General features: G+C 31.2%; 1 protein-coding gene across 1 annotated transcript; it reads right to left on the bottom strand.

Moving 5' to 3' along the window:
* LOC133197301 (glutamate receptor 2-like) lies at positions 1–27,845 on the bottom strand. The gene is made up of 17 exons (XM_061333261.1): positions 27,507–27,845; positions 26,352–26,522; positions 25,660–25,905; positions 25,266–25,492; positions 22,148–22,201; positions 21,849–21,986; positions 18,340–18,504; positions 17,813–17,935; positions 17,485–17,592; positions 17,036–17,296; positions 15,887–16,242; positions 15,322–15,520; positions 13,262–13,509; positions 12,498–12,606; positions 2,192–2,338; positions 1,909–2,010; positions 1–873 (listed from the first exon to the last, which is right to left on the bottom strand). The coding sequence occupies exons 1-17, from the start codon at positions 27,595–27,597 to the stop codon at positions 811–813; spliced, it is 2,808 nt and encodes a 935-aa protein (XP_061189245.1). The 5' UTR covers positions 27,598–27,845; the 3' UTR covers positions 1–810.
* Between the last annotated feature and the right edge of the window lie 100 nt (positions 27,846–27,945).

Raw genomic sequence — 27,945 nt, 5'->3', positions numbered from 1 at the left:
AACATATTGACCAGTTTATTGAATCTGTCAACTACATCAGTCAAACAAAAGTAATCAGCGATCAGGGGAAAAAAGCAAACTACAGATTCAGCCTTTAATGATTATCCATCAAAGCAATAAAACAAGAACGGCAAATTCATCAGCGGATAAACGCTTGTCTTTGCGATGACATCATGATGGAATACCTAGATTTCTGATTATAGACAGCGGTGATAGAAATAAAACACGTTCTGGTCTAAGTATACTGAAAAATGCAAAGTTAATTTATATACTATTAATGGCGGCATCAAATTCAGATGCCTTGAAATATAAATTGGATTCAAGATTCGATTAATGCATTTGATATTCTTATTAATGGCTGTTTATTTTTTTTCTTCAAAATATCTGGGACTGAAATATGTCGCAAACATAAAAATTCTCATTCTATTCAAAGCAATACATTTTTTATAAAGTACATGTGGCTTAGTACAAATACGTTCAATAAATAACAGTGTAAAAATACTGAAATATATACAAATGATACCATGAACATGAATACAGTTAGTGTTAAGTAAAACATATGGTAAATAAAATGATTATATATATTTCAATTCGGCCAATAAATTAAATAGTAATACTTTAAGAAAAGACGTACATATATTCAGCCTTTTCGTACCTCAATTGCACAAATATATTCAATGAACAGAAAATAATATTTGTTGAGTTACTAATCTACTCTCTATGTACACAAATCTGGATTGAAATCATGAAGTCATAAGAGATGGGATAAATGTGTTTACTACTACTTTACTCCAACAGTTTTGATTATCTTCAAAGTTCTGTGTTTTTACCGCTTTCAAATGTTGTGAGTTGTTCTGGAGGATTAAATATATACTGAAAGGCAAAAAAAAAAATTAAATACAATTACAACTCGAACTTTTATATTATTTGACTGTAATTTTGCGAAAAAAGCCTATAAGGATGAATATATTACTTGATATTCCATTGATATTCACAGTATATCAAATAACTCTAGAATTGATATATTAGATAATCTCATTGTCGTAGTTGAACATCTCCTTTTCAAAAAAATATTTGGTTACTAATTCGGTTGCAAATTAAAGCATTTTTCTGAAATTTTAAGAAAATAATTCTTTTTCGAAATTCTAGTTATATTCTCAGCATGAAGACCAACAGATGACGGAAGAAGTATATATATTAAATCATTTAAATATATACAGTTACTGTGTATATATGTTATCATATTTTATACTGTTTTACTTTTCAAAGAAAGGACGTCATGTATTCTGTGAATGCCCCATTTTCTAAGTAATTAGAAATTTTGGCCAAGGGACATTTGCTCGTGCAACTCTAATTTTTTTTCTTCGATAAAGCCCAGAGCCCATCAATTAACAATTCTAGGTATCGCATACATGTAGAAGTCATGTATACCATTTCCATGAATATCACCTTTAAGTTCAAATTTCCAGTTTCTCAGCACTATAACTTTTGGAGAAAAAAAATCATCGTGTTCGTATGTTATTATCACATTTAAACAGTTTGTTGCATAAATATCAAGGTATTCAAAAGATAAATTTTGACTTGTCTGTTCTCAGTTTATGGTGTTTGGGCCTGACTACTATAGTATAACAGCATAGCATTCTATGATTAATGTTTCTAGATTAATACATACTTATTTTAATTTGATAAAAAACAAACTACAATTAACGTTTCTAGTATATTAATATATATTTATATTTTTTTTAGGTTGAAAAGAAAACAAAGTTAAATGTGATATCCGATATTTTGAATATTTATCTGAACTGCAATCTCTGTGTTAAATTTTGTTGTATGATTTCTATCTTTTTTTCAGAATTACATAAATATCATAAGATTAATTATCTGTAGAAGTATAGCAATAAAGCTTACAGCGTTTGCCTCATCACAGATGCCAGTGTAACCAGCTGCTTTCAGTACCTCCAGAGGATGCTTTTTTTCAATCTTAATCGCAGGCCTAGGAGCATCTGTTTGCTGTATTAGATAAATGAAAAAAAAAAATAACGACACCTTGAGGATACCTGTCGGGTTTAGATTGATATTAAGTACAGTATATAGAAATTAATTAAACCCAACATGCCTTATTCTTTCCTAATCCTTGCAAAATCTTGAAAGTTTTTCTTTGTTATATCACGACTATTCTAATACGGTTTACCTTTTGAAATCTTAGTTTGTGTTGTTTACGCAGCCGATGTACGGAGTATTCAACAAGTGATACCAACATAGAAAGAACAAGTCCGCCAATCAGTATATGAAATATTCCTGATACGTTGCTCAGAGTAAGAGCGTTCTTCGAAGTGTCCTAATGAATTGATGAAAAAATAAAGAAAAAATTAATGAAATAAACTTCAATAGCTAAATGTAGATTTTTGACAGTACACAGTTCTAAACATATTCCCAATTTTGGATAAGTCCATAGAAACTTCAACTCCATTTCAAAAATCGAACCATGTCAATAAAAAGTTCTTTTGATTAATGAGTTTGTTCCTATTAAGATTGTAAGACATTGTCAATTATTCTAAAGAGAATTTCAATAATCTATAATTTTAAACGTCACAAATAGTGCAAGATACGATATATATATATATATATATATATATATATATATATATATATATATATATATATATATATATATATATATATATATATATATATATATATATATAAAGAAAACCAACTTTTGGTACAGTAATTTACTGATATATCCAATGAAAAAAATCAAGATTCACATGACTCGAATAATAAATTTAACTGATTATTAAATGATTTTTTGAGTCTTGTAAATCTTGATTTTTATCATTGGAAATATATATATATATATATATATATATATATATATATATATATATATATATATATATATATATATGATATTTCTGTGGGTATTCTGTTTTTTATTTTTGCAAGACGTGTATACATTTCAACATCTTGAGTTTCCAACTTTCTGATGCCTTTTGATGAAACGGTTGAAATTTTCCTGAGTTTTATAAACATTGTTGAACAGTTTTACAAATAAACAGGTCTAGACGATTTCAAAATATGGAAGTCAAGAACGAGAACTGAAAGTTGCTATAAATATACATCATATACACGTAAATATATTTCTGCACAATCAGAAAACCGCATTTCTACACACCTAAAAATATATTTTAAAGGAACAAAAAGAGAACACATGCTTTTGTTTTTTCCATCAAAAAGATTTTTTTGACCAAAAATCTTTAGAAGTAAGATGAAAAGTTTGGAAGAATAAGGTATTCCCTACATATTTATCTTGAACAAACTTAACATTTTCATCTAGGAAAAGAAAAAAAATAATGCAAGTAACAATGCGATTGTTTACGGAGGAATAGATCACATCATCAAGTTATTATCAAGTACAATTATTATAACATTTACCAGAACATACTATAATTTTGATTAGCCGTCCGATTTTCATCAGTAACGCGTAGTTTCCATCCGTATAGATCTAGTGCACACAAGTATTCATAGTTTAGACTGCATGTAGTTTTAAAATAACACGGGTTTCATAAGCGTCAAATACCATGTTATATACACTTTAAATGGACCTAAGGGAAGGTAAAAACGTGGAGAAAAAGGGATGTACATGAATGCTTTTTATCACCATATCTTATCTCGCATACCAGAAACTGCATGGACGATTTTGTAATAAACACTCAGGAAACAAGATGTGTTTGTGAAACATTGATGCCCCGTATGGCAACTTATAGCAAAGATTAAACTTTCTCAAATGCAAATTAACATTTGTTGGTACTCAAAGTAAGGTCTTGTCTCAAGGAATATACCTTTGAAATATGAAAGGCCTAGCAGCAACCATTGAATAGATATGGAAAAGGTTAAAGTTTTTCAAAAGAAAGTCAAAAATCAAGGTCAAGGTCAAATTTTCAAAATTAATGGTGCCCAAGGAAAAGCCTTCTCACTAGAAATACACAAGTTAAATATGAAAGCCCTAGCACACAACTGTTCAAAAGTTTTGGCCAAGGTTTAAGTTTTCCAAAAAGAAAATCAAACTCCTAGGTCAAGGTCAAAACGTCAACGTTGTTGGTATCCAAAGGAAGGTCTTGTCACAAGGATTACATATGTGAAGTATGAAAGCCCTAGGACCAACTGTTCAAAAGTTATAGCCAAGGTTTAAGTTTTTCAAAAGAAGATCAAACTCCTAGATCAAGTTCAACGTTGCTGGTATCCAAAGGAAGGTCGTGTCACAAGGATTACATATGTGAAGCATGAAAGCCCTAGCACTAACCTTTCAAAAGTTATGGCAAAGGTTAAAGCTTTTCAAAAGTAGGTCAAACTCCTAGGTCAAGGTCAAATGCTCAAAGTTATTGGTATCCAAATGAGGATCTTGTCATAAGAATTATATATAAGAAGTATGAAAGCCCTAGCACTAACCATTCAAAAGTTATGGCGAAGGTTCAAGTTTTTTTTTCAAAAGTAGGTCAACTCCTAGGTAAAGGTCAAGGGGTCAAGATTGTTGATATCCAAAGGAAGGTCTTGTCACAAGGATTGCATATGTGAAGTATGAAAGCCCTAGCACCAACTGTTCAAAAGTAATGGTTAAGGTTAAAGTTTTTCAAAAGTAGGTTAATTTCCTAGGTCAAGGTCAAAGTTGTTGGTGTCAAAAGAAAGGCCTTGTCAAAAGAATTACACATGTGAAGTATGAAAGCCCTAGCACCAACTACTCAAAAGTTATGGCCAAGGTTAATGTTCGGTAAAATTTTGCAAAACTAGGTCCAAGGTCAAGGTCAAAATGTCAAATATAGATGGTACCCAAGGAAAGGTCTTGTCACAAGAAACACACATGTGAAATATGAAAGCCATAGCTCCAACCAATCAAAAGTTATGGACGATGTTAAAGTTTTTGCGGACAAACAGACAGACGGACGGACAGGGCAATAACTACACACCCCCAAATCTTCGATACGGGGGCATAAAAATTAAGACTGTTTCCAATTTCCAATACGAAAACATCGCAGCACAGTTAAGGCTACAATTAGGAGGCGGGGCCTAATTTTTACGGGAAATGCTTACTATGACATCACTCAAAAATATAAGTTCTTCAAATTACCACAAAATGAAATGATTTGCTATTGTAAACTGTTGAATAGCTTTAAACTACATCAATACTTACTATTGCATGTATTTTTGTCGTTGGGTAAATCCTACACAGCAATATTTTAACAATTCACTGATCGCAATGCACTTGTCAATGTGACGTCATATCGGAAAATTTGACGCAGTTTGTATGCAGTGAGAGGCGGATCAAGTTATATTTTATACAATGAAAAATGTATTTTGTAATTAAATAAAATATTATTTGCAGATATATAAAAGGCCATTAACTTGGATGCGCTGTCTATTTTATGATTTTATTCATATACTCCCCGTACATTCCCTAGACAAGCGATACTGCCGTATATTTGTATGCAGATTCATTGAAGGGTAATAAAAGGGTCGTAATAAATCGATATATTGCAAGGGCATACCCTCAATGAATCATGACAAGCTTTTACACATTAACTCAAGAAGTATAAAGATATTTGAAAAGTGCTGCGAACCTGATGAAATCTTGCAAATTAATTAATTATGTCTATATTTAATGTACCTGACCAGCAAAATATTCAACATACGGTCTAACAAATGTAATTTTAGCAATTAGATAGTAGAATCTAAATAGGTTCGCAGCACTTTCTACAAACTACAAATGATGTTGCAAATTATTATAAATTAAACTTAGATTTTTAACTTGGTTATGCCCTTGCAATATTTGAATTTATAGATGATCTCAATACTGCAGATATATTTGCTAAGTTCACGTGACTGCCACATCACGTGACAAGTCTAAATAAAAAATCTAATCGTTCTCAACATGTAGTTTTCAAACCACGTTACATTTGTCCGATAATAAGAAAGTCCTAAAAAGAATCGCTCGACCTTGTAAAAAATGTATTTTCTATCTCAAAAATTCGCCGATATTTCCATTTGGCACCTTAACTGTACTGCGATTTTCACGTCAGACTCTAAAAACTGAAAATCTGCCGTATTTATATTAAATTTCTTAGCACAAGTTAAACTTTTGGGATTGCTACCTCTTAGTGACAGATTTTTAATCCCACTTAGAATTTATTTTAAGCTTTCAAGTCGTGTTTGTTCACGGTAGCATTGTCAAATATACTATATCATTCCTAAATTTGCAAAAAGTTTACAAAAAGTTTGTTCTAAAAAAATCTTTTGAGCAAAAATCTTTAAAACCACGTGTTTTATTTATTTGCTCAAGGGTTTGTCTCAATGCTGTAATCTGATTGGTCAGAAGGATTAGCACATTGTTTATTCTGTGTATTTCTAGCAATTCATGGTTATCGTTCTTGACTTCCATATTTGGAATTCGTCCAGACCTGATAAATGTTAACATTCAAAAAGACAATATTGTGAAGGGAGATAATCCAAATTTTCATTCATAAACTTAGACTTAACAGAAGAATTATGAATAAGAGCTGAAACACAAAAATGTTCCTTCCATTAAATAGAGGAGGTTGGATTTACCAGAGCTGAGAAAATTCCATTCTTTATGACTTTAGAGTAAAGATAAAAACATGCAAAATAAAAACTTTTTATGAACAGATCAAGACTGCTCGATTTTATGCATCTACCAGGACACCGAAACGGAAATTCCAAATCAAAACATCCATAATGCATGCAAACAAAAATGTTAATTCACACTCCAACATTCAAGGAGGATTTTTATTGATTTCTAGAAGAAAATGTGTTTCATATGTATGTAATTTTAATCGTCTTCAATATTGTATTTAATTATTGACTGATATTTATTTTTTAATTCAAACTTCAAAGATATGTTCTCATGTTTTTGAGGCTTAACAGACAGTAGACATGATTTTATTAAAACGTTCTATTCGATTGTAACCGATGTTGTGTTTTGTGATTGCTAAATTTATTAATACTTCAAAGGAATATATATTTCTATTTCAATGGTATTGTGTTAATACCTGTTGATTTGTACACTATATTAAAAAAGCAAAGCGTATCTTTCAGAAAACATTCAGAAACATTCATATGGAAATATTTATTTCATTTCAAGAAATATGAAAAATGATACTTTGATTATATGATAAACTATAATATGTAAATAATATAAATCCTTATTTCATTAAATTTCACTAAAGGATATAAGGCAAAAACTATACATTCTGTGAGATAAAGAACTGGTCGAGGGTCATAGGGCCGAGATCAAAAGAATGTACAGTTTGAGGCTTATATCCTAGGTTCATTAATTTCATGTTCAGTTACTTTCCCAATTAGAACAATTAGTTTAAACCAATTGACAGATTTGTTGATGTTGCAACGCGTTACAACAATCTCATTTTAGTCAGCGTTTCATAAATTTTATGGTCGTTATAATTACCTTGTTGGCAAACATATAACCTATAAAAGGGTCGTATTTTGACTGACATATTAGGCCTTTGTTTTCTAGACTTTACTTTGACTACGGAATATTCAGTCTACCTGTGACCGATCGACAGGGTATGATAGGCACCTAATCCTACCGCTGGAATTTCCATGGGTCCATGCTTTATGCCCTGTTCACAGATTTATAGTGTTTTGTTTTTTTTTGGTTTGTTTTTGTTTTTTGTTTTTTTTTTTTTTTTTGTTGTTGCTTTTTTTTAAGATCAATTACTGTTCGTTATCTGGACTTTTTTTTTTCATAAACATGTCTTCCCCTGGTGTGGTGTTGAGAACATTTTTTAGAAAAGAATTCAGTCAGAATTGAAGGTCTAAATGCAGAGATTGTTCTAAGTAAAATGCTGTATACATGTATTAAAACAAAAAAAATGCTATGAAACCAAATTTCAGTGTATTAGAGATGGCTTTTTGGATATATCTGATGAGGAAATTTAATGGTTCACGCCAGTCAAAATGTAGAAATCATGAAAAAATTCCATAATTCTTCTGTATCAAAAATATATACTAAGTAGAAGATATGAAACAAAATGGACTGTCTAAAGATATATGGAAACTAATCGCAGATTGTTCTTTTGGTTTAGACCTTTATGTAAAGTGCCTGTAGATACAGTGAAATTCATATGAGGGTGAATTAAAAAAAATTCAACTACTTATGACATATTTTTCACTTATATCATCATACTGCACATGCATTCTAGTTTAAAATCCTGAAGTTGCAATAGACTAGACAATTGGATTAAAAAGTTTCAGAATTTTTATTAGTAAAATTTCTTTTGAAAAAAGAAAATATCATTACACCTTAAAAGACTTTCTAAAATACATAATCACAAGAAATTATAGTTTTTATGCTTCAAAATGGTAAAAGGGGTATAAATGATTAAATCTAGACCTTGATTGAGCATCTTCTCTTGTATATGTGACAAAAATTTGGCTTTTTGATTGTTATTTTACATTATTTTTTCAATTCTGGTTTGAAACGTTTTAATATGAAAAAAACATGAAGCAATAAAATTTCCCGATATTCACTTTTTTGTCCGTTCAAGTCAATTCTTTAAATCTAAGCCAAAAAAGAATTTTTATCTCTTATAAAAAATACTAGATTTTGAAGTGACCCTGTGTTATATTATTGTGTTGCACTCCTGGCATCTGATATGTATTTTATTTAAAATTGTTTTAAAAATTATAACACACAATAACCCATTCTTACTTTGTAATCAATTTGTCGTTTCGATATTTTTCATCGTTTATGACAGGTTTTTCATATTTTGAAGACCTTAAAACATGATTATTTGCAAAGTGTAATATATATATAAATTGTATCTAAAAATATATGTGAAATGATGAAAACTATTCCCTGAATTGACTGTAAAATTTCTGTAAGTTGTTGATTGACATAATGTTTTGAACATCAAATAGTTTCAAACATTTTTTTTTCATCTTATTTTTTAGTAAAGGTAGTTAAAAAGCAATGGTAATTATAAAGCAGTTTTGTTGCACTCCTGACTGCAGTAAAATTTAAAATTAAAACCTTAGAATACAAAAATTCATAAAGTGTAGGCAACATGAAGTTGTTATGAAATTGTGCAATATTTATAGTCCAACAATTCAAAATTAAAACAGATGAAAGTATTTTAAATTCGCATTTTATCTGGAATTATTCCCTACTTATGCCAAAAAACTAGCTTAAATGTATATTTAGAAGATAAAATATATTTTATAGCATATTTTCCTATAGAGGACAAACACAGTAATCCACCAGAAAAATTCTACTTATCATTTTTTTCTTTATTTCTATTCTTATTGGATGATTCATAATTCTAACATATTTGTTGCACTCCTGACCAAAAGCATTGGGGCGTTTAAAGTAGAATTGTGAAGTGAAAATTACATAAGAACTTGTTCTGTTGTTTCAGTGAAGTTGAGGAGGAATTACTTGAATTTTATGACAATTTTTTAGTGTGTTTATTTTTAACATTCATCAAAAAAAATCACAAAAATGATAAAAACACATCTGAATTGATAAAATTGAAAATTGAAGGATTTTAATAATAAAACTGTCAATAATTTAGTATTAAATTATACAAAAAGATCATTATTAATTAATGAATACTTCTAAGCATGATTAGAAGTGTTTTCGTCATACAACTTGAATCTTTAAAAAAATGTCTTGCACTCCTGACCATAGAAATATAGATCTGAAGCACAGACAGATCCTATAATTGATAAATCTATTTGGTAAAAATGTTCTTTGTGTCTTTATTTTCCAAAATAAAAATCAGAAAATCATATAATGATAATAGTTTTTTCATGCTTGGGAGCAAAACATCAAATGTTGCGCTCCAGACATTATTGGTTATGCACATATACTTGACTCTCATTAATGCTGTTTGTGATTTATATATTAACATTTTTAAGCTTTAAAATGTATATCAGTTATTGTTTTACACTTCGAAAATTCTTTTTTGTCTTAATTTTCTTTCAGAATTATACAATTAATGTTTTTTGGCAACACTACATTTTTTCTGTTGCACTCCTGACATGGTATAACATTTTTTAAACATCAGCCATGACCACAGCTTGATTAAACAAAAGTTACTACAGTCCACATTTAAAGATCGATACTTTGAATATTATCAGAAAAGTCTTTTTTTTCAACATAAAGCATTATTATTTATTTCACAGATCTCCAAAAAATATTGAAATTTCAAAATGTCACAAAAAGGTGTTGCACTCTTGACAATTTTAGCCTCATTTTTGGGCATAACTTTTTTGTTAATTGAGATATCAATGAGATATTAGGCAGGTATTTAGACACTATCTAAAGACATATGCTGAGACATAGAAATCTATTTTCATTGCCTGTTTTTAAGTGTGGGTTGATAAATATGCGTTTGGTCATTTTTTTTAAATTCACTCATAAACTATGAAAAAATTCCTTTGATGTGCAGTAACAAAAGATCATGGCCAAGGGAATTAAATCAAAATTCTGATGCCCTGTTCACACGGAGAGTTTAATTCGCAGTAAATTAATGCGAAGTAAAATGATGCGAATTAAACTAATGCCAATTAAATTGCGCTCACACGACAGCTAATGCGAAGTAAACTAATGCGAATTATAATTTTATTTCTACAACATGGCTATTCAGTGAAGCTATTATGACGTCATTTACAAATCAGTCATATTGTTCAGAGTAGATACATTTGACATATTGTCATAGTGTCTGTACACATTTTAGTGATTAACATAATTTTCCTTTGTTTTCCACTCAAAAATAGCACAAGTACCAATATTTGACCATCGACATGTGGCCTGTGACTTAATTCTGCCCTTACGCATGCATCAAAATTTAATTCGAATCATCTTCGCTTAGCGTTCACACGGAGCAAATGCGAAGTAATTTAATGCGCAGTAAACTAATCCGAATTAAACTAAGTCGCATTAAATTCTCCGCGTGAATTCGGATCAAATTTAATTCGCAGTAACTTACGTTTAATTCGAATTGAACTCTCCGTGTGAACAGGGCATGAATCTAAAAAAAAAAAATGCAATTGGGAGTCCTTAAAATTTATGTGTAGATGTGAATTGTGAATCTAAAATTTAAAATGTGTTGGGAATAGTCGGAATTCCATAAAATTCATGTTTTACTTGTTACAGTCCTTTTTTTTTATATTAAAAACTTGCTTTTGTTTGAAATTTTCTTTTTTGTTTTATCCGGTACTATCCAGTAAGTTGAAAATAACTGTCCAATAAGTTTCATTATGAACAGATAACCTAACTATTTCGAAACAGAGACAGATGCTGGTGACTTATTGGATTGTTTTTACAGGGACTTTGCCTTTTAATTAAGAAATAAATAAAAGTTTAAAAACTTCTCTGGGAAATGAAGTGGGTCGGTCACGTGATCAAATCCTGTGAAGGCCGAAGGCCTTCTCAGAAGATTTGATCACGTACCGACCCACTTCATTTCCCAGTGAAGTTTTTAAACTTGTTATTTATTACTTATATATACATTTGAGACGGACAATCGAATATAAATATTGCAGTAACTGTTCGTCGTAGATTTTGACAAATTACGCAAGGTGTAAATCGGCTTGAAAAGCGGTTACGCTTCAAATTCATCTGGCAAAGGATTCTGTTTTGAAGGGAATATTCTGTGAAAGGCTACTTGTGATCAATTATAGTGAGCATATTGGTGTCTGGGATTTTTTGTATTCGTGAGAACCCATATTCGATGTTAAAAAAAACACAAGAAACACGTCCCATATTTGATAATAAAAAGTTTGAGGAATTTTTCGGTCGGAAAGGGATGGATGGAGACACTTGTCCGGACCAGTTAACTTGGAATCAAACTTAAAATTTGATCAGAAACATAAAATCTATGATTTCAATAAGGCATATTTATTATGATGTTGACACGGAGACACAGGCAGCAGCTTACATTGTTAAGACTACGATCTCGATGATGGAGGTGTGCCTACCGAACTTCCGAAGTGCAGTGTTTGTCAGCTGTTTGTGGCGTGATTGCATTACATTGATATTTTCCAACAGATTTTCAAATTTATTGTGAGTAAAGTTTAATGGGGAAAAAATATAGCATTCAGAGGTCTACAAGAAAAATAAGGGTAAACGTTGAGACTATGCAGCTCAGACATGAAATTTATAACACGTAGTTTTCTATTCTCTATGTAAAATCGATCAAGAACTGTATTAATTACTCGTTTACATTGTAAATAAAATGATTATTATTTTACTTGGGTATTTTGTACATTTTTATGCATGAAAAACATGCTATATTGCTAAGTAGAGTAAGTCTTTTTATGTAGATATTACTGCGCTGTTTGATTAGATCACGTAATGACCTATGACCTTCGAAAAACTTCATACAGGTATGAAGATATTTGCTCTCAGTATGTTTATAATAGAGAGATACCAAAATGTATATATTTTGTTTTAAACATACCTTTGAGTCCATTGTACCACACTCCCCTTTATCAAACCACCATTTTCTTTGTAGTTTATGTAGCTCCCCTTCTTCCCTCAGCATCAGCACGACGAGATTCAGATCCTTTCTGAAGTGTTAACAATTAAATGATTCCTCCTTTTTATATCAAAAATTACATACTCTGTTATAAAAATAAAGACTCCCCACTATGCAGTGTGTTACAATATCCGATAATAACGACTTATGTAGCTCCCCTTCTTCCCTCAGCATCAGCACGACGAGATTCAGATCCTTTCTGAAGTGTTAACAATTAAATGATTCCTCCTTTTTATATCAAAAATTACATACTCTGTTATAAAAATACAGACTCCCCACTATGCAGTGTGTTACAATATCCGATAATAACGACTGATTCGAAAACCCACATCATATATTAGACCGGTGAGTAAAATTGCATAGCAATATAACCGGAAACTTAATTAGCTCTTCTTAATTTAAAAGAAGAGGTCACATACATGCACGAAACATTTTTAGTGTTTATGATATGCAAAAAAATATTTTTTTAAGTTAAATAATGCGAACTTGCTTTTCGGGTAATATATTGTTTAAAAAGATTTAACCTAATATATTTAAAACTACTCTCAAGATCATGAAAAACCAATGAAATTAGTGTTAAATAAATAATAATTACTACATGTGCCTTGATGTCAGGTGACTTTAAGATTGCTCATTTGTGTCTAAATTGTCTTGAGAGTACGTCATTTTGTTCCAGTGTTATATACCTTAGGGCTGAGTTTGGTGCTGTTGCTATTCCATAACCTTTATGATCTAAATTTTCTCCCACTTTCATGGTATTACATGGCTTCTTCTGATTCTGGTAGTCGTTTTTTGGTGATTCCACTAGATAGGCGTAATCACCTTTGGACTGGCGTACTCTAGCATATCCCTCCTCATCTGATTTTACCATAACTTTTTTCTCATTTGCCTTCATATATTCATACATTTGATTGTATATAGGCACCTGTGACATCTGCAGGAAAATAACAAACAAAGATTTCTGTGTGTTACCCGAGCCATAGAAAATTATCCCTAGTTTATATTTCTATCTTATAACTATTCGAATTCTGTATTCATTCTTTATAAGTCACTATCAAAAATATCCATGGGCCCCAAGGCTCACCCGAGTCACCTTGATCCTGCTGTTCTTCAGAAGAGTTTTTAAAAGATTGTTTCCCTCTATATTATCTTTAAACATTTGACCCAAAATTGTGGGACCACCTACGTGCTAGGGGTAAGAACTTAATCAGACATGAATCCACACCACACAAGGATGCTGAATATCAGTATAACAAACGTCGCCATTCTGTTTTGTGGGTTTTCTTCCTGTATGTCTGTATTATATAAAATTTTGCCCCCATTCTAACCCCATTGTTCCAAAATTTGAAAATATTTAAAAATACACACGACTGGGAATGTTTGTATCTCAAAGAAAAAGGTGAAGATAACAAAAGTGATCGATCTCAAAAAAATCTACAAACAATATAAATATGTGAACATGGCAAAAAATCACCGACTATGATATGATGTAACCCTGCTACATTTTCTATTAATTCCCATGTAAAACTTGGAATCCATTTCAGTTCCACTATAGTCCTAAGAGGCATGATCTGAATAAATATAAATTTGAATTCAATTGGATGGTTGATATCAATTTGAATTTTTGTGTCCCTGTGGTATTTGAAGAGGATATTTGAATATATATTCTAAGCAACTAATTGATCGCTTTTTGTGACTCCATCATTTCGCAAAGGTTAAGTTTAATTTTACTTCCTAAATATGCTAGCATATTATATCTATTCATGGCTTCGAAATCTTTTAAAAATATTTTTCCTATATATAATATTTCAAGTAAAACGCTTTTTGTGGCCCCACTCTACCCTATCCCCCGAAGACGTGATGTAAACAATCTCGAATGTAAGGAAGCTTTCACAAAGTTTTGTCTTTTCTGGTTCTTGAGAGGATTTAAAAACAACACAACACTATTTTCGCTATTCCTAAAATATCTTCCCTTGAAACTGAGCGTGGTTCTTCATTGGCTAACTTGAATCCCTTTCATCCTAGGATATTTTTGGGCAGGTTTTGTTGAAAATGGTCCATTGGTTTTAAAGAAAAAAGTCAAAAATGTGAAAAAAATAAAAGACGACGGACAGCAGACAGACAGACGACGGACAAATATTAATCGAAAAAAAAAAGAAAAAGCTCAGTTAAGAGGGCTGGGGGTTGTGGCCATTTTCAGACTATATTGATCTCCTTTAGAAGAAGAGCTCCATGTAAAGTTATAACAAAATGATCAAATTTTAAAACTAAAATATATGAAATTTTTCTTTGCCAAATGATAGTTGACAGCTTAAGATATCATATCTAGAAAATTAAGTTATAACTGATGGTTAATTTGTTGACCCCCCAGCCTCCTTAAGCTGTAAAAATGAGGTATTTTAAGGTGATGCAACTTTTGTTGCAAATCACATTAATTGGAATCTGCATATGTTCTAATTTTTACATTAAAGGCACTAGAAACCATTCTGCTCTAAAGTATGAATTTTAAACGGTTTTAAAATATTCCAAATCGGTTACAATTGTGTGAGGAATAAAAAAAGTCTAAATTTCAACTTAAAGGTAGTCAAGTATCTCTTACATTACATCTGAAACTAAAGTGTTAAACGCGATGATGTTGCATTTGACCAGATTTATCATTTGTTGATAAAAATTTCTTTATAAAAATTTTATGTGAAATAAAAAGATTAACCATTGATTTTTCTTTGATTCTAAACATGTAGAGTACCTCAAAAAAGGCTTCAGTAGATCCGCCTTTATAAGTTCCATACTCCACATCTTTGTTTTTAACTAGATCCTCCACGCCCTGTATAGGGGGAATGAGTCTTTCTATTGTTAAAAAGGCGGCAAGGTTAGCGGTATACGAGGAAATCAGGATGAGAGTGAAAAACCACCAAGCGCTACCAACAATCCGACCTGAAATTGATCTGCACCACCAATATTAAAAATAATGCTAAACCAAAATGCTTTGGGCTTTTAGATGCAACCAAGGTCTGATACTTTCTCAGTGATAGCTATTTTATGCACTGGTTTCTCATTTATAACAACTCTATGTTTATTTAGATTTTGGAAATCATATATTTGTCTATTTGTTGTCCAATAGAGTACATTGATATAGAAATGTGCTTTATATAACGCTAAAGGTGCATTAATGGTTTTAATAAACACTGCACAATGAAAAAGTGAGTAACTTGCTTAAAAAGGGAGAGTGCAAATTGCAGCTTCAGTGAATGATATCATTGTACCCCATCTAGACAACATATATTCTTGCACTAAATGTATCACCAACTAACCTTGGGAAAATATCAGAACCTTGCTGCATCAGTGCTCCCAAAGAAAACCACAAAGTATTAGACAGAGTGAAAGCGTTTGTCACTGAAATTTCCTTTCTTGTCGCCTCAGCCCGCCATTCATATGGGCTCCATCGTCCGACAAAGAAAAGAACAAGACTGACGCCTGTAAAAGCAAGACTGACACAAACCCACACCATGGAGTCTAGGGGCTCCATGAAGGAAAAAACGCCAGGTTTTTGTTTGTCAGGCTTCTTAATCATGATGCTGATACCAATTTTCATAAAAGGTTTTGTAAAGTCCACCACTCTTTGTCTGGCTCGAGTGATAGTTAAAGAGGCTAGAGCTAAATCAGCTTTCTGTAAAATACAAATTAGGAGAATTTTAAAATACATTTAAGTATCGAACAATGTAAATGCATAATTACTGCCCATTAATTTAGTTTCCCTGTATAAATTTTGTGACTACAAAATAAATTACAATTAAATTATAACTGTAAGAAGAAGAACTAGTCAGTTCACTTAACTTGTGTTTTTATCAATATTCCTCCTAAACTGTTCTTAACTTTTAGTTTTAATCTCTGTCACTGAAAGGGGATTAATATTTGCTTTTATTTTTCGCCAATGCTTATCTATCCGTTATATTTTAAACAAAAATTATGTTAAAGTGAATTTTTCATCAAAACTGTTAACAAAGTTATACAAAGAGAAACCCATTATAATTTCAATGGAAAATTTAGACAACTCGCTGCGAAACAAATTCGGTTATGCAAAGTAATTATCTTATTCACTGCTATCTTTTTTTTTTTTAACTTTAAATAGTTTGGATATAAAATTTGGTGCCGTGGAACCCCCCCCCCCCGACTTGCAAGTGAAAAACCTGCCAGGAGCAAACAGAACTTGGTTTACATGTTATTAGAACACCTAACTAGTGAAATAGGGGTCTCTGCTTCGATTCCCGGTCCAGTTATATATTTCTCCTTTCCTGTTATAAACTTTATGTCAACAAAATGTAAAATTTTCGAAAAATTGAGATTCAGATGTCGGACAAAAAATGATTCACACTAGATGATGGCAAAAGTTAAATTTGGACACAAAAAGCTGAACACTTATTAATAATTTTTAAAGCTTTTCCCTTTTTTTTTTTACATACCCCTGTCAATAATTCGCCTATCATTCCATTCCATGTCCCATTGTCTCTGTTTGGACTGCCAAAGTTTGTATCATCAACTAACTTAAATTTATAATTAAAAGTCCCAGGGCCTTTTCCTTCCAGTCGTTCATATCTTTCCTTTATTTTCTCTGCTACCTCTATACAAAAGCCCTCGTACAATTTTCCATTGATCATGGCTACACCCTGTTGTGCAACTGCGTTGCCCTCTTTCAACTTTAATTCTTGCACAAAAGGTTCGCCCTAGACAGAATCAAATATTTTATTTATATCAAATAGATAGACTCCTTGGCCGATTTGGTCAAAACCATTTATATTTCTAAAAGTTTAATTTACAATACATAAAATTAACTTGGTGCCCTTAGCCCAAAACTTTTCAACTATTTATAGCCTTGTTTTAATTATATACAACTCAATAAAGGATATCCTACGACTATTGTGGTAATAATCCAAGTCTGGTTGTCCCTGGTTATGGGATCCTTAGAAGGATTACAGTAATCCAGTTTCGTCGATAATCCTGATTCTTGCCAAATTCCTACCTGTAAAACAAAAGATTTTGACTCACATTTTTTTCTAAAGAGTGCACATGAAAAACCTATTTCGCATAAGTCAAAATCCTTAATGCTGGTCAGAAATGCTTCCGATTGTCTTTCGTCCAACTACATACGTCTTTATCTAATGTTTTATTAATTGTAAAAGACTTTATTAGTTAAAGTCTCCATTATTTTTCCTATAATGTCTATGGTGATCAGACAATACCTTCTCAAATTTCGAAGAGTTGAAAGTAAAGAATTTGACTTCTAGCATGTAATCCTTTCTCTTTCCTTGCGCATCAAGTGCTAAAGTTCCTGTTCCGGTGCTGATAGGACTTTTCACTTTTGTCTAAAAATATGTTATTCCTCTTTGATATATTTTTGAATCCCAGTTTGATAACGGTATCATCAAAATCAAGCATTGTCTTTTATATTGTAATTATGACTCATACGCAAATATTTTATCAAATTTTAGAAAACTATTCAAACTGGACACTATTTACTCGTATATTCATCACTCTTTAGACAACCCATTCTTTGAATATGAAAAAATATGTCCACTTGTAAAAGGAATATTAGTAAAGACTGATGAAGTTAGAACTCGGCAATTAAAATGTATTTTCTTATTAAGACACCTGATTTATTTTTAAGCGTATCAATGCTATTGTAGCAAAACACAGGAATAGTGCAATAATTTTGACTTGAATACATGTTCTTCTATTTTTTAATGAAGAAAATATCACTCTAACTTACGCCTTTAATTATACGTAGGAAAATCCTTCCATATGTTTTCTGCAAACCAGAAACGTCACAACTATTGCTGGATGGTAAAGACTGGTGATTATTTAGTGTAAATCCCGGGCTATTTACTGCACGACTTAGAAACTCCAACGTGTCCATAATCAAAGAATGTTTATGCTGTTGATGAAACAAATATGCAGATACACAGTTATTGTTAAAGCCACTGTCTCTTAATTTTTATATATTTACATTTTTCACTGTTTTCTCAGTGATATCTCTTTGAAAGTTAAGTGTGTTGATTTCTCGGTATTTACAACTGTATGTAAAATTTCGCCTTGTGAAAAGTCAAGTGCCTAATATGCATGCAAATTTCCCGATTATCTTTTTATCAATATTTACCAATTGACAGTCAAATGTATACTCAAGAAATGACAATTCCAATCAATGAACAACGGTCATCGATATCTGTAATGTTTATTGGAGAAGACTATTTCAATAACACCAGTCAAAATTATTTTGACGTGTGAAAAATTCCATTAAGGTTTTTCCAAAGGTCAACATGTTCAAAATTTTATTTTTACAATAGCTCCAAAACTATGTGGTTTAGGCCAAAGTTTTTATTTTTTTTGGTTTACGATTTTCTGTCTCAAAAAAATGCATTGGGTGGTCGAAAAATAAAAATAAAAATAATTTTGGATTCAACAATTTCATTATAAAATAACAGCAATGTTTATTTTAATATAAATAATACACGTCAATAGTACTTTTAAGTTTTATTGTCTAGATCACATAACTCTTTTTATTTAATTTTTATTCATTTCTAACTTTAGACTGAATGTCATTTTCATTTACATATAGTTCTGATTTTTGTTTGTCAATCAGTGCTTGGTTCATGATGTTCAACATTTTGTGCTCTTCAGTGATATGTGATGTGTTATAAATCTTGGTATCCCCACAAACTAGAAATAAGGATCCAAATTCAAGTTAAATTTAGATTGAAGAAAAATACAATTGAAGTGTTTAACAATATTAAAAGTAATTGACGTTGAAATAAAGGTTATAATAATTTGATCATGCAGCTATCAAATTTAATGTTCAACCTGCGGCAAAAAAGCCTAATAATTTCTCAATCAAGTCCCTCTTTAAATGTTTGTTATGTACCTGTACAGTAGGCAATGCTCATTATTTATTAGTAATTCAAAGGACTTTAATCTCAATTGAGTATGAAATTTGCAAAGATTTGTATATTGAATTTACTTCTATAAAGTAACAAATGTTTTATACACATTTGAATTTATCCAGTGAAATACCAGTCAACGTTGCTTCAACTATTAAGATGTATCTCTCAACACTAAACTGGCCTAACTATTATCCATGGATTTATCAGCCTATTTTGGGAAACACCATTTTTGGGGAATTGGGAAAAAATTATCGGCTGTTTGATGAAATTGCAATTTTTTTTTTAAAATGTTGCTTAAATCATGTACTCAGGGGTAATTCATTTAACATTTCAGCACGAACTCTAATTTGGGCAACCAAATGACAATTAAATATGATCCATCTTATTCGTACAAAATTAATTATGAATAATAGACTAATAAAAGTAAAATGGACTTCAATGAGTATAAAGCATTTATACAACTTGGGTAGTACATGTACATGTGTGTATGAGATTTCAATTTAGATCATTATAGTATCTGTTTCTGGAGATTATAAACCTCCTGCAAAAAATTATACTAAGTACGCATTTTCTAAAAGTCCTCTTTTAATATGTATTAATGCATTGAAAATATATTTTTCTAACTGAAATAATGCCTAAAGTCCTTACCATTAACTCGCAGATCAAATGAGTAGGTGGAAATAACTTAATAAATCTATATAATTACACAATATCATCATTTTTAGAAAAACAGAGGAAATTCGGATTAAAAGTTGGCGACGTTTTTACAGTGTTTTTAAACATGTGTTATGACTGTAGCTTTGCTAAATGAGTTAAAATTACAGACAATCTGACAATTTTACTTAGTGTTTTCCCAAGATAATTAAAAATAAAAGCATTGTTCACCAATTGAGAAAAAATACTGCCAAATTGGGAAAAACTGAACTCATTTTCAATTGGGAATGGGCCGAACTTCGGCCCCTGAGAAGGCACTGATAAATCCTTATTATCTATAGGTGTATACGTGTCTGCTAGGTCGATCAGGGTTGGGCATACACTCTCCAATATTACGGTATGAATTTAGCCAATTGAGACATTGCAATTGGAGAAAGGGATCATTTATCCAAGATTTTATTCACTTTTCCATGCAGAAAAAGTTCTTTAAGTGTGTGTCATTGCTTTCAGTGAGGAATTACCTTGTTACATGACAGAGCCGCCATTTTTGGTTAGCACATGTGTTTATTTACGGTCACCTAAATGTTTGTAAAGGTCTCATATATTTGTAAGCGCTTATTTGACTAAGATGCATTCTAAAATTTAAAACCCACCAGTTCAGCTGAGAAAAATCCGGAAAAATATGTCGGAAAAAGACATTATTTTTATTTTCATGATTTGTGAAAATTAGGGTCGGCGGAATCGTAAACCAAGTGAAAAAAAAACTTTGGCCTTATAAAGCTAAAACTTTTACAGTTTATAAATATATCATTGATTGACAGATAGAAAGTATCACTTGATAACAAATACTAAAAAAATATTTATCGAGAAAAATTCTTTTTTAAAAAATGCAAATATTTTTTAAAAAAAATACACCTTATTAATTCCGCACTTTTAGTGAAAGTCATCATTGCAGAAACAATATATGTTTATCAATGAAGGGCAAGTTGGACTTCGATAGCCTCTGGATAGTTGTTTTCCCTGTTCATTTTGTCCAATGTTAAGATTTGAAACCGAAAGTACATCGCAAATGGCAGATTTTATAGGGGTCTTGTCTTATTACCTGTAATGCTTTCAATAACAGCCTTTCAGAGACCATTCACGTCCAACTTGCCTTTCATTGATAAACATATATTATTTCTGCAATGACGGTTTTCACTAAAAGTACAGAATTAAGCAGGTGCATTTTTTTTTAAATATGCAATTTTTTTCAATTTTTTTTTCTCAAAAAACATTTTCTTTAAATATTTGTTTTCAAGTGATACTTTCTATCTGTTAATCAATGATATATTTATAAACTATAAAAAAAGTTTTAACTTTATACCTCACATAGTTTTTGAGCTATTGTAAAAATAAATTTTTGGACATCTTGACCTTTGGCAAAATCTTGAATGGCAGTCGATAATTTACTCATATTTACATGTATTTATCAAAGTCTGTTAAACTACATAAAGACAAAAATGCCTATATTAACTTATACAGGGGTTAAGGTATTGAAATGAATAACAGTCGCTCTTTATACTTACAATGTACCTTCATAGGACTAATGCCACTAAATGGATAATAGTCGTTCTGGCCCGTACTACAGTCACATTAATACGGCAAAGGCTAAATGAATAACAGTCGCTCTTGTCAATAGTATACTCACATTAATTGGACAAAGGCCACTAAATGAATAACAGTCACTCTGCTGTATATTTTTTTCGTAAGTTGGATCCTTGATAGAAAATCCAGTAACATTCATTCCACCATACTTAAAAGAAGAGAGATCTAACTCATCTGCTCCCTGTATCATAAAAAAGAGGAAAAATATTATTGAAAAGAAGAAAATTAACAAATTTTAAATTATATTAGAAAATATTAGAGTGTGAATGGTCCACTTCATTAAAATTGTTTTATAACACATATACCCAAACGACATTTTAAAACAGACTTATATATACTTACCAGGTTTGCGAGAATATAATGGTATTGTTCTCTATTCATGCCGACGTCAATAATCTGTAATCATTCATGTCAAAGAAGTAAAAATCAACTTATCACATAAAACTTTCATTAATCTGTTTATATTTCTTAATATGTTTTTACTACAAGAATATAGGATTCTTCATGATTTTTATTATATTTTATAAATGTGTGAATTGTGTTTCCTATTCCAAAGTCTTCGGCAATGGGATGGAAAACAAACAACATGTTGGAGAAAAATCATATCCTATCTCAAAAAAATGGAATGTTCTTCTAAACACATGTTTAACCGGTTCTAATGGGTTTTGCTAATTTACTGTAAATTACCTAATAAAAGAATAAAGTAATATATGCCGGTGTGAAGCGTCGTAGTTCATGTCCTCATGAATTCTCAAAAATTAAATTCATCTCTTTAGTAAACGCATTAAAAATGTTTCTTAGTACTTAACATGTTCTGATAAATATACATAAAGATGTCATTACATAGTAAACAAAGTATTGTTACATTTTCCGGATGCCTCGCATGCAATCTACCATGATCAGCCGAAACCGATTCCAAAAAGAAAAATTGCACACGTATATATGAGAACATACTTCTGCCTTCTTTAGGCAAGTTATTTTTCTGAAGATTATATAGACATGCGACACGCATGTCAATCTGCAGCTTAATTATGTTGTTACTATGTTGATAGCGATTTTCTTCTTTGACCATATTCAAGATAGGCTAGAAAACTTAGGTTTTCTTGAAATCTGTTAAAATGTCTTGAGGAATACATGTATATGATTGATTGATTGATTGTATATTGTTTTACGTCCCATTCGAGAATTTTTCACTCATATAGAGACGTCACCAAATACCAGTGAAGGGCTTCAAATTTTGACCTTTACTCGGCACTCAGGGCCATTGAGCAGTGAGGGATCTTTATCGTGCCAACGCCTGTCGTGACACGGGGCCTCGGTTTTTAAGGTCTCATCCGAAGACCCGCAACTTTCACTTCAATGTGCCGAGCGCATGTATATGAAACTACATGCGTAAGACGTTGAAGTAACAACAGGTTGTTAGGGAACGATGATGTGTTCGATCTACCCTATACCTATACTGGATTCCTAAACTTCATAAACATCCTTACAATCAAAGATATATTGCCAGTTCCAGCAAATGTTCTATCATCCCTATCTTTACTCCTCACAAAAATATTAACTGCTCTAAAGGAGAAACTTCAGACGCATTCTGCTACAACATATTTGAGAAGTGGTTTAAATCAAATGTAGATTCTCAAAAGCTCCAAAGAACTTTTAGAAAATTTAAAATCTCATTTTGTTTCCCAAAAGTCAGTAACATCAAAAAGTGTGACTTTTCTACACTCTACACACCATTCCTCACGATATATTAAAACTAGGCTTTTTGGTATCATAGAACAACTGATTCTTCGAATGGAAGTAAAAAAATTTCATATCTCGTGATTGGTCATCAGCAAAATAACTTTATTAAAAATCTTTCTGATTCTACACACAAGTACCTTGAAGTTGATATAAAAAAGATGCTGGATTCCTCATTGACAACATCTACATGCATGCAGAGATCAAGTTTTCCAACAAAGTGTTGAAAGTCCGATGTGCACTAATTGTGCTCTTTTATTAGCCGACCTGTTCTTATATTCACATGAAGCAGAATAAACATTTATTGGCACAATAAATTGTTTTATATATAAAATTTTGTATTTATATTCATTATCCCTTAAATGCCTCCTTGTTCTTTAGTTATCTCATTGGGGACCCCAGCTTTTTGAATTGACCAATCAGAAATAAGATGTATTGTTATTATTGTTTTGTAATCGCCATCACGATTGAGAGTTCAATTTTTGCAACAACTGCCTCTACCCCTCAACCACCCAATTTATTTTACATCTCATACTTGTTTGAATTTTGTACAACACATTACTACCGTGTTTAATGCTCTTTTGTGCACCACCTTTTTTGCCCTAATTTTTTACAATTATGATTTGTAAGATTTATTGTTAGTTATTGTAGTTAGCTTTCTTGAAGTTGTATTGGCTGGGATTTCTATAATATGACTAGTCGTCATGTTCTCTAATTGAATCTAGTCAGATTTAAGGACATACGCAATGTACCTTACCTACTGATAATTTTTCAAGATATTCTTAATTTAAGATTATATTGCCATCAGATGTTCATAGGCAAAAAAAAAAAAAAAATCAACATGCATTACCAGAGATTTTGAAAAAATATCAATTGATGAAAATTCTTGTATAATTCAAAGAAAAATATACAAAAATTACTTAACATATATTCTAGATGTTTTGTTTATCCAAACTTGTTTTAGAAAAAGTGTGCAACAGCATAATATATTGACATTAAAATGTAGCACACATTTCCTTTAATCATTGGAACTCTTCAACTTCAAGGAAAATGACAATAAAGTTCAAACTACGTTGCGTATGTCCTTAAACATTGTTTGCTTGACTTTATATCTCAGCCAATTAAATATTTGTATTGTGTTTTATATTTTGTCTGTTTTCGTCATTTATTTGATTAAATGACAATTTCATTCATATAACTTTGTTTATTAATGTCAAGGCTGCAAATTTGTAATGTTCATTCTGTGAATGGGGAATATCTAATCAGGTATGGTATACGGTAAAACGGGAGTGGCTGGTTGATCGGGAGTGCATATCCGTTAATGCCAGTTACAGTAGAGCTACTAGAATTATTTACTTATATTAATGTTAAACAATTAAAAAAAATAACTAAATATATTTAAAAAAGAGGGCTATACAACAGCAATAATGCTTAATATATTTTATATCTATATAATCAATTTGCATACGTTACGACACATATTTAATTTTACGTTAACGTGTCTTATTTATTATACAAATTTCAACCTGAATGCAATCTGCTGATTCAAGATATGAAATTATTTGTTCATTGTAGGGAAAGCTAACAACTGTGTTGAAATCCTTTGTGTAAAGACAAAACTTTGTTTTGTTTTTTTTTGTTTTTGTTTTTGTTTTTTTTAACATATTAATCCTTTAAGTTCCATTTTGACATTAAGGGTTGCAATAGTGCTATCAGATACCTGCTTACGAGTTTGGTTGAAAGCAGCCTGAGTAGATAGATCCAGGATGATTGGTCTAGGGCAGGGACATGGATAAAGACTAGAACAATTTAGGTACTGTCTGTCCACTGTACGCAATAACTCGTAACTATCAGATATGTTAGTTATTCGCCGGGATTCAATGATGACTTCATTTACAAACTGTATCTCTGCAATGTCTTCGAGAAATGATTGTAAACGTAGAAGACCTTGTGAAGAAAAAAATGAATTCTTTCATTAGAGTGAATTTTTTGGATCTCTCAAAGCATATACTCTGTTTTTTTTTTAATTTTTTTTTTAAAATCAATAATTTCCTCTTGATCTGTAAGAACTCCAAGTTCATTATAGATTTGATATAATTCAAATTGTCTCGAACCTTCTTCGGAGTCGAAAAGATAAAAGACTCGGTTCCAGCCATTTTTCTTGATGACTTCTATGATAGGTTTATTCAGGGACGGTTTTAAGGAAACGACAAAATCGCTTGGAGTTTTTTGATTTTTTGTTGACAAAGGCATAAGAACAGGAACAGAAATTCTTTCTGCTATTGAGTTCATTTCTGCCGCTGACTTGGCTGTTCCAACAAACACTAGCGCTTGTGCTCCTTCTGCGACCTTTTTACAAACTGAAAATAGACTATGCCTTATTGTTGAAGTACAGATTTTTAAATATATGTCAAAAAACCAAATGTGGCCGACTTTAATGAAGTTTTGATCATGCTACTTTCACAGAAAACCAACGCTCTGAATTATTTACATGTTTGTAAAATACACTACAGAAATCAAATAAATGTGTCACACTATTTGCTAGTGTTAGCGAATTAAAGACTTTATGAGAAAAGTGAGAAAGCAAAAAAGCTGATATAACAGGAATTTAGCCTGAAAACGAAAGATTAATTACTTTTAGTTAGAATACCGGAAATTGTAGTACCGCTCTGCCTCAAGTTTCTTTTAGACTCGGCTTTGTCTTCCTATTATTTGCTTGAGCATCTTGATATATGTTACTACAGTTCATTCATAAACTAAGTGAGTGTGTATGTGGACCATTCAATATTCTGTATTCTTTTCATACCCTCCTTGTGAAGCTTGACGATGTCTTCCGTGTCAAATATGTAATCAGTTCCTTCTAATGCTTGTATTTGCACCCAGGTCCTGTCAGTCGAAGCCCCCATTTTCCTCATCTTGTATTGTATGGCACTCCATAACTTTGTAGAGTCCTCAAAATCCTGGTGAATTATGAATCCTGAAAGAAATATGTTTTTGTCTTTATGAGTACTTCAAGTGTTGAAATATGCTTTTTATAAAGATTCCAAAGAAAACTTGTACACTGGATCTCAAAAATTAAACAGAGAATAATAGTTAACATTCGAAATTCCAAATCCTTTTACTCACATGATTTTTAAAACGTGACAACATTTATTTAATTGCTATTTTTTTTATAATGAACGTTAGATTATCTGTTTTAATAGACTTTTAAAAGACTTTTTCAACCATAATATGTCCTAATTTGAGTGTTTATAACTCGTGATTTATAATTTTTTAAAATATATTAAATGTAGTGTGTGGAATATTTAGCTTCAACTTTTAAACATGCGATTTGAAAAAAAAAATGCCTTTAATCAAAATGCTATCCGAACTTGAGTTTAAGGGGATAGTAACAGGCCATAGTGCTTTTACATTCTCCTCATATTACAAGCTACATTTCCAAAAAAAAAAGCTCAGTTAGGTAATTTTATCTAGATTTTCCCTTGCTTTGAAAAAAAAACCCATAACGAGTTTTGAGTTATTTCAAGCAGTAGCTATAATTCTCGGCCCTGGAGAATCCAAATCGAATCCTCGCTACCAAATATATTGGATATTTTGTTGGGCTTAAATGTAAATAAATTTATTTGAAGTGGAGTGGAAATCGATATAAAACTGATTGTGTCTGTGAGTGGGCTTGTTGGTGAGTATCATTTTTGTCTCAATATGACATCGTCCACTAACGTCGATTTGTAACGTAATGGGAGAATTATTAATATTGCCATCTCTAAACGCTATCTTTCATGTCCTTCAGGCTAATTATTAAATATAGACATTAAAAAGTGGGATTGGTTATCTGAATTTATTAACAAAATTTAGAACTATTACTTAAGGATCTTGCTCATTCCTTTTGTTCAAATAAAAGTGTCTTTATAAAACAAAAATAGAGATGAGCACTATAAAATGAATTTGAATAGGTACTTACCAATTTTGACTACGTTTGTTTGTCCATTTGATTCCAAAAGATGAGTTAGAAGTGTAAAAAGGTACCCAGTGAAGGCTAATGTAGGCTTCATTACTGATATGTCACATCAAACAAGGTAGAAAACTATCACAGTTTTAAAGATGTATAGACGTTTGGCTCCAGTATTATCATTATTGTCTATGAGCATCGCATTTTTGATAAATAGTAAGTTTACACTTTGAAAAATCAATTGAAATCCATTCTCTGACAATCATACACATTTGCTGAATAATGTGTCGTAGTTAATTTCCACCAATCCGTTGAAACTATAGACACAAGTTGGGACCATTAACCAATGATAGTCTACTTTATGTTTCTGATACCGAAAACAGCAAATAATCATGTCCGCTTCCATATTCACAAACAGCGGTTCTTCATATTGTTCAGTGATGGACCTAAT

Source organism: Saccostrea echinata, unplaced genomic scaffold (assembly GCF_033153115.1).
Source record: "Saccostrea echinata isolate AGI-Se365-2 ecotype Australia unplaced genomic scaffold, CSIRO_AGI_Sech_v1 ptg000030l, whole genome shotgun sequence".
In the NCBI taxonomy this organism is placed as follows: Eukaryota; Metazoa; Mollusca; class Bivalvia; order Ostreida; family Ostreidae; genus Saccostrea; species Saccostrea echinata.
This window is presented reverse-complemented; position numbering and strand designations above follow the sequence as displayed.

Bases quoted from the DNA above. Each gene is read 5' to 3' on its own strand.
- LOC133197301 (XM_061333261.1), bottom strand. From the start codon at position 27,597: ATGAAGCCTACATTAGCCTTCACTGGGTACCTTTTTACACTTCTAACT. The intron at 22,202-25,265 runs GTATCTGATAGC...GAATGATTACAG, and splicing joins TCAACCAAACTCGTAAGCAG to ATTATTGACGTCGGCATGAA. The intron at 2,011-2,191 runs GTAAACCGTATT...TATCTAATACAG, and splicing joins ACAAACTAAGATTTCAAAAG to CAAACAGATGCTCCTAGGCC.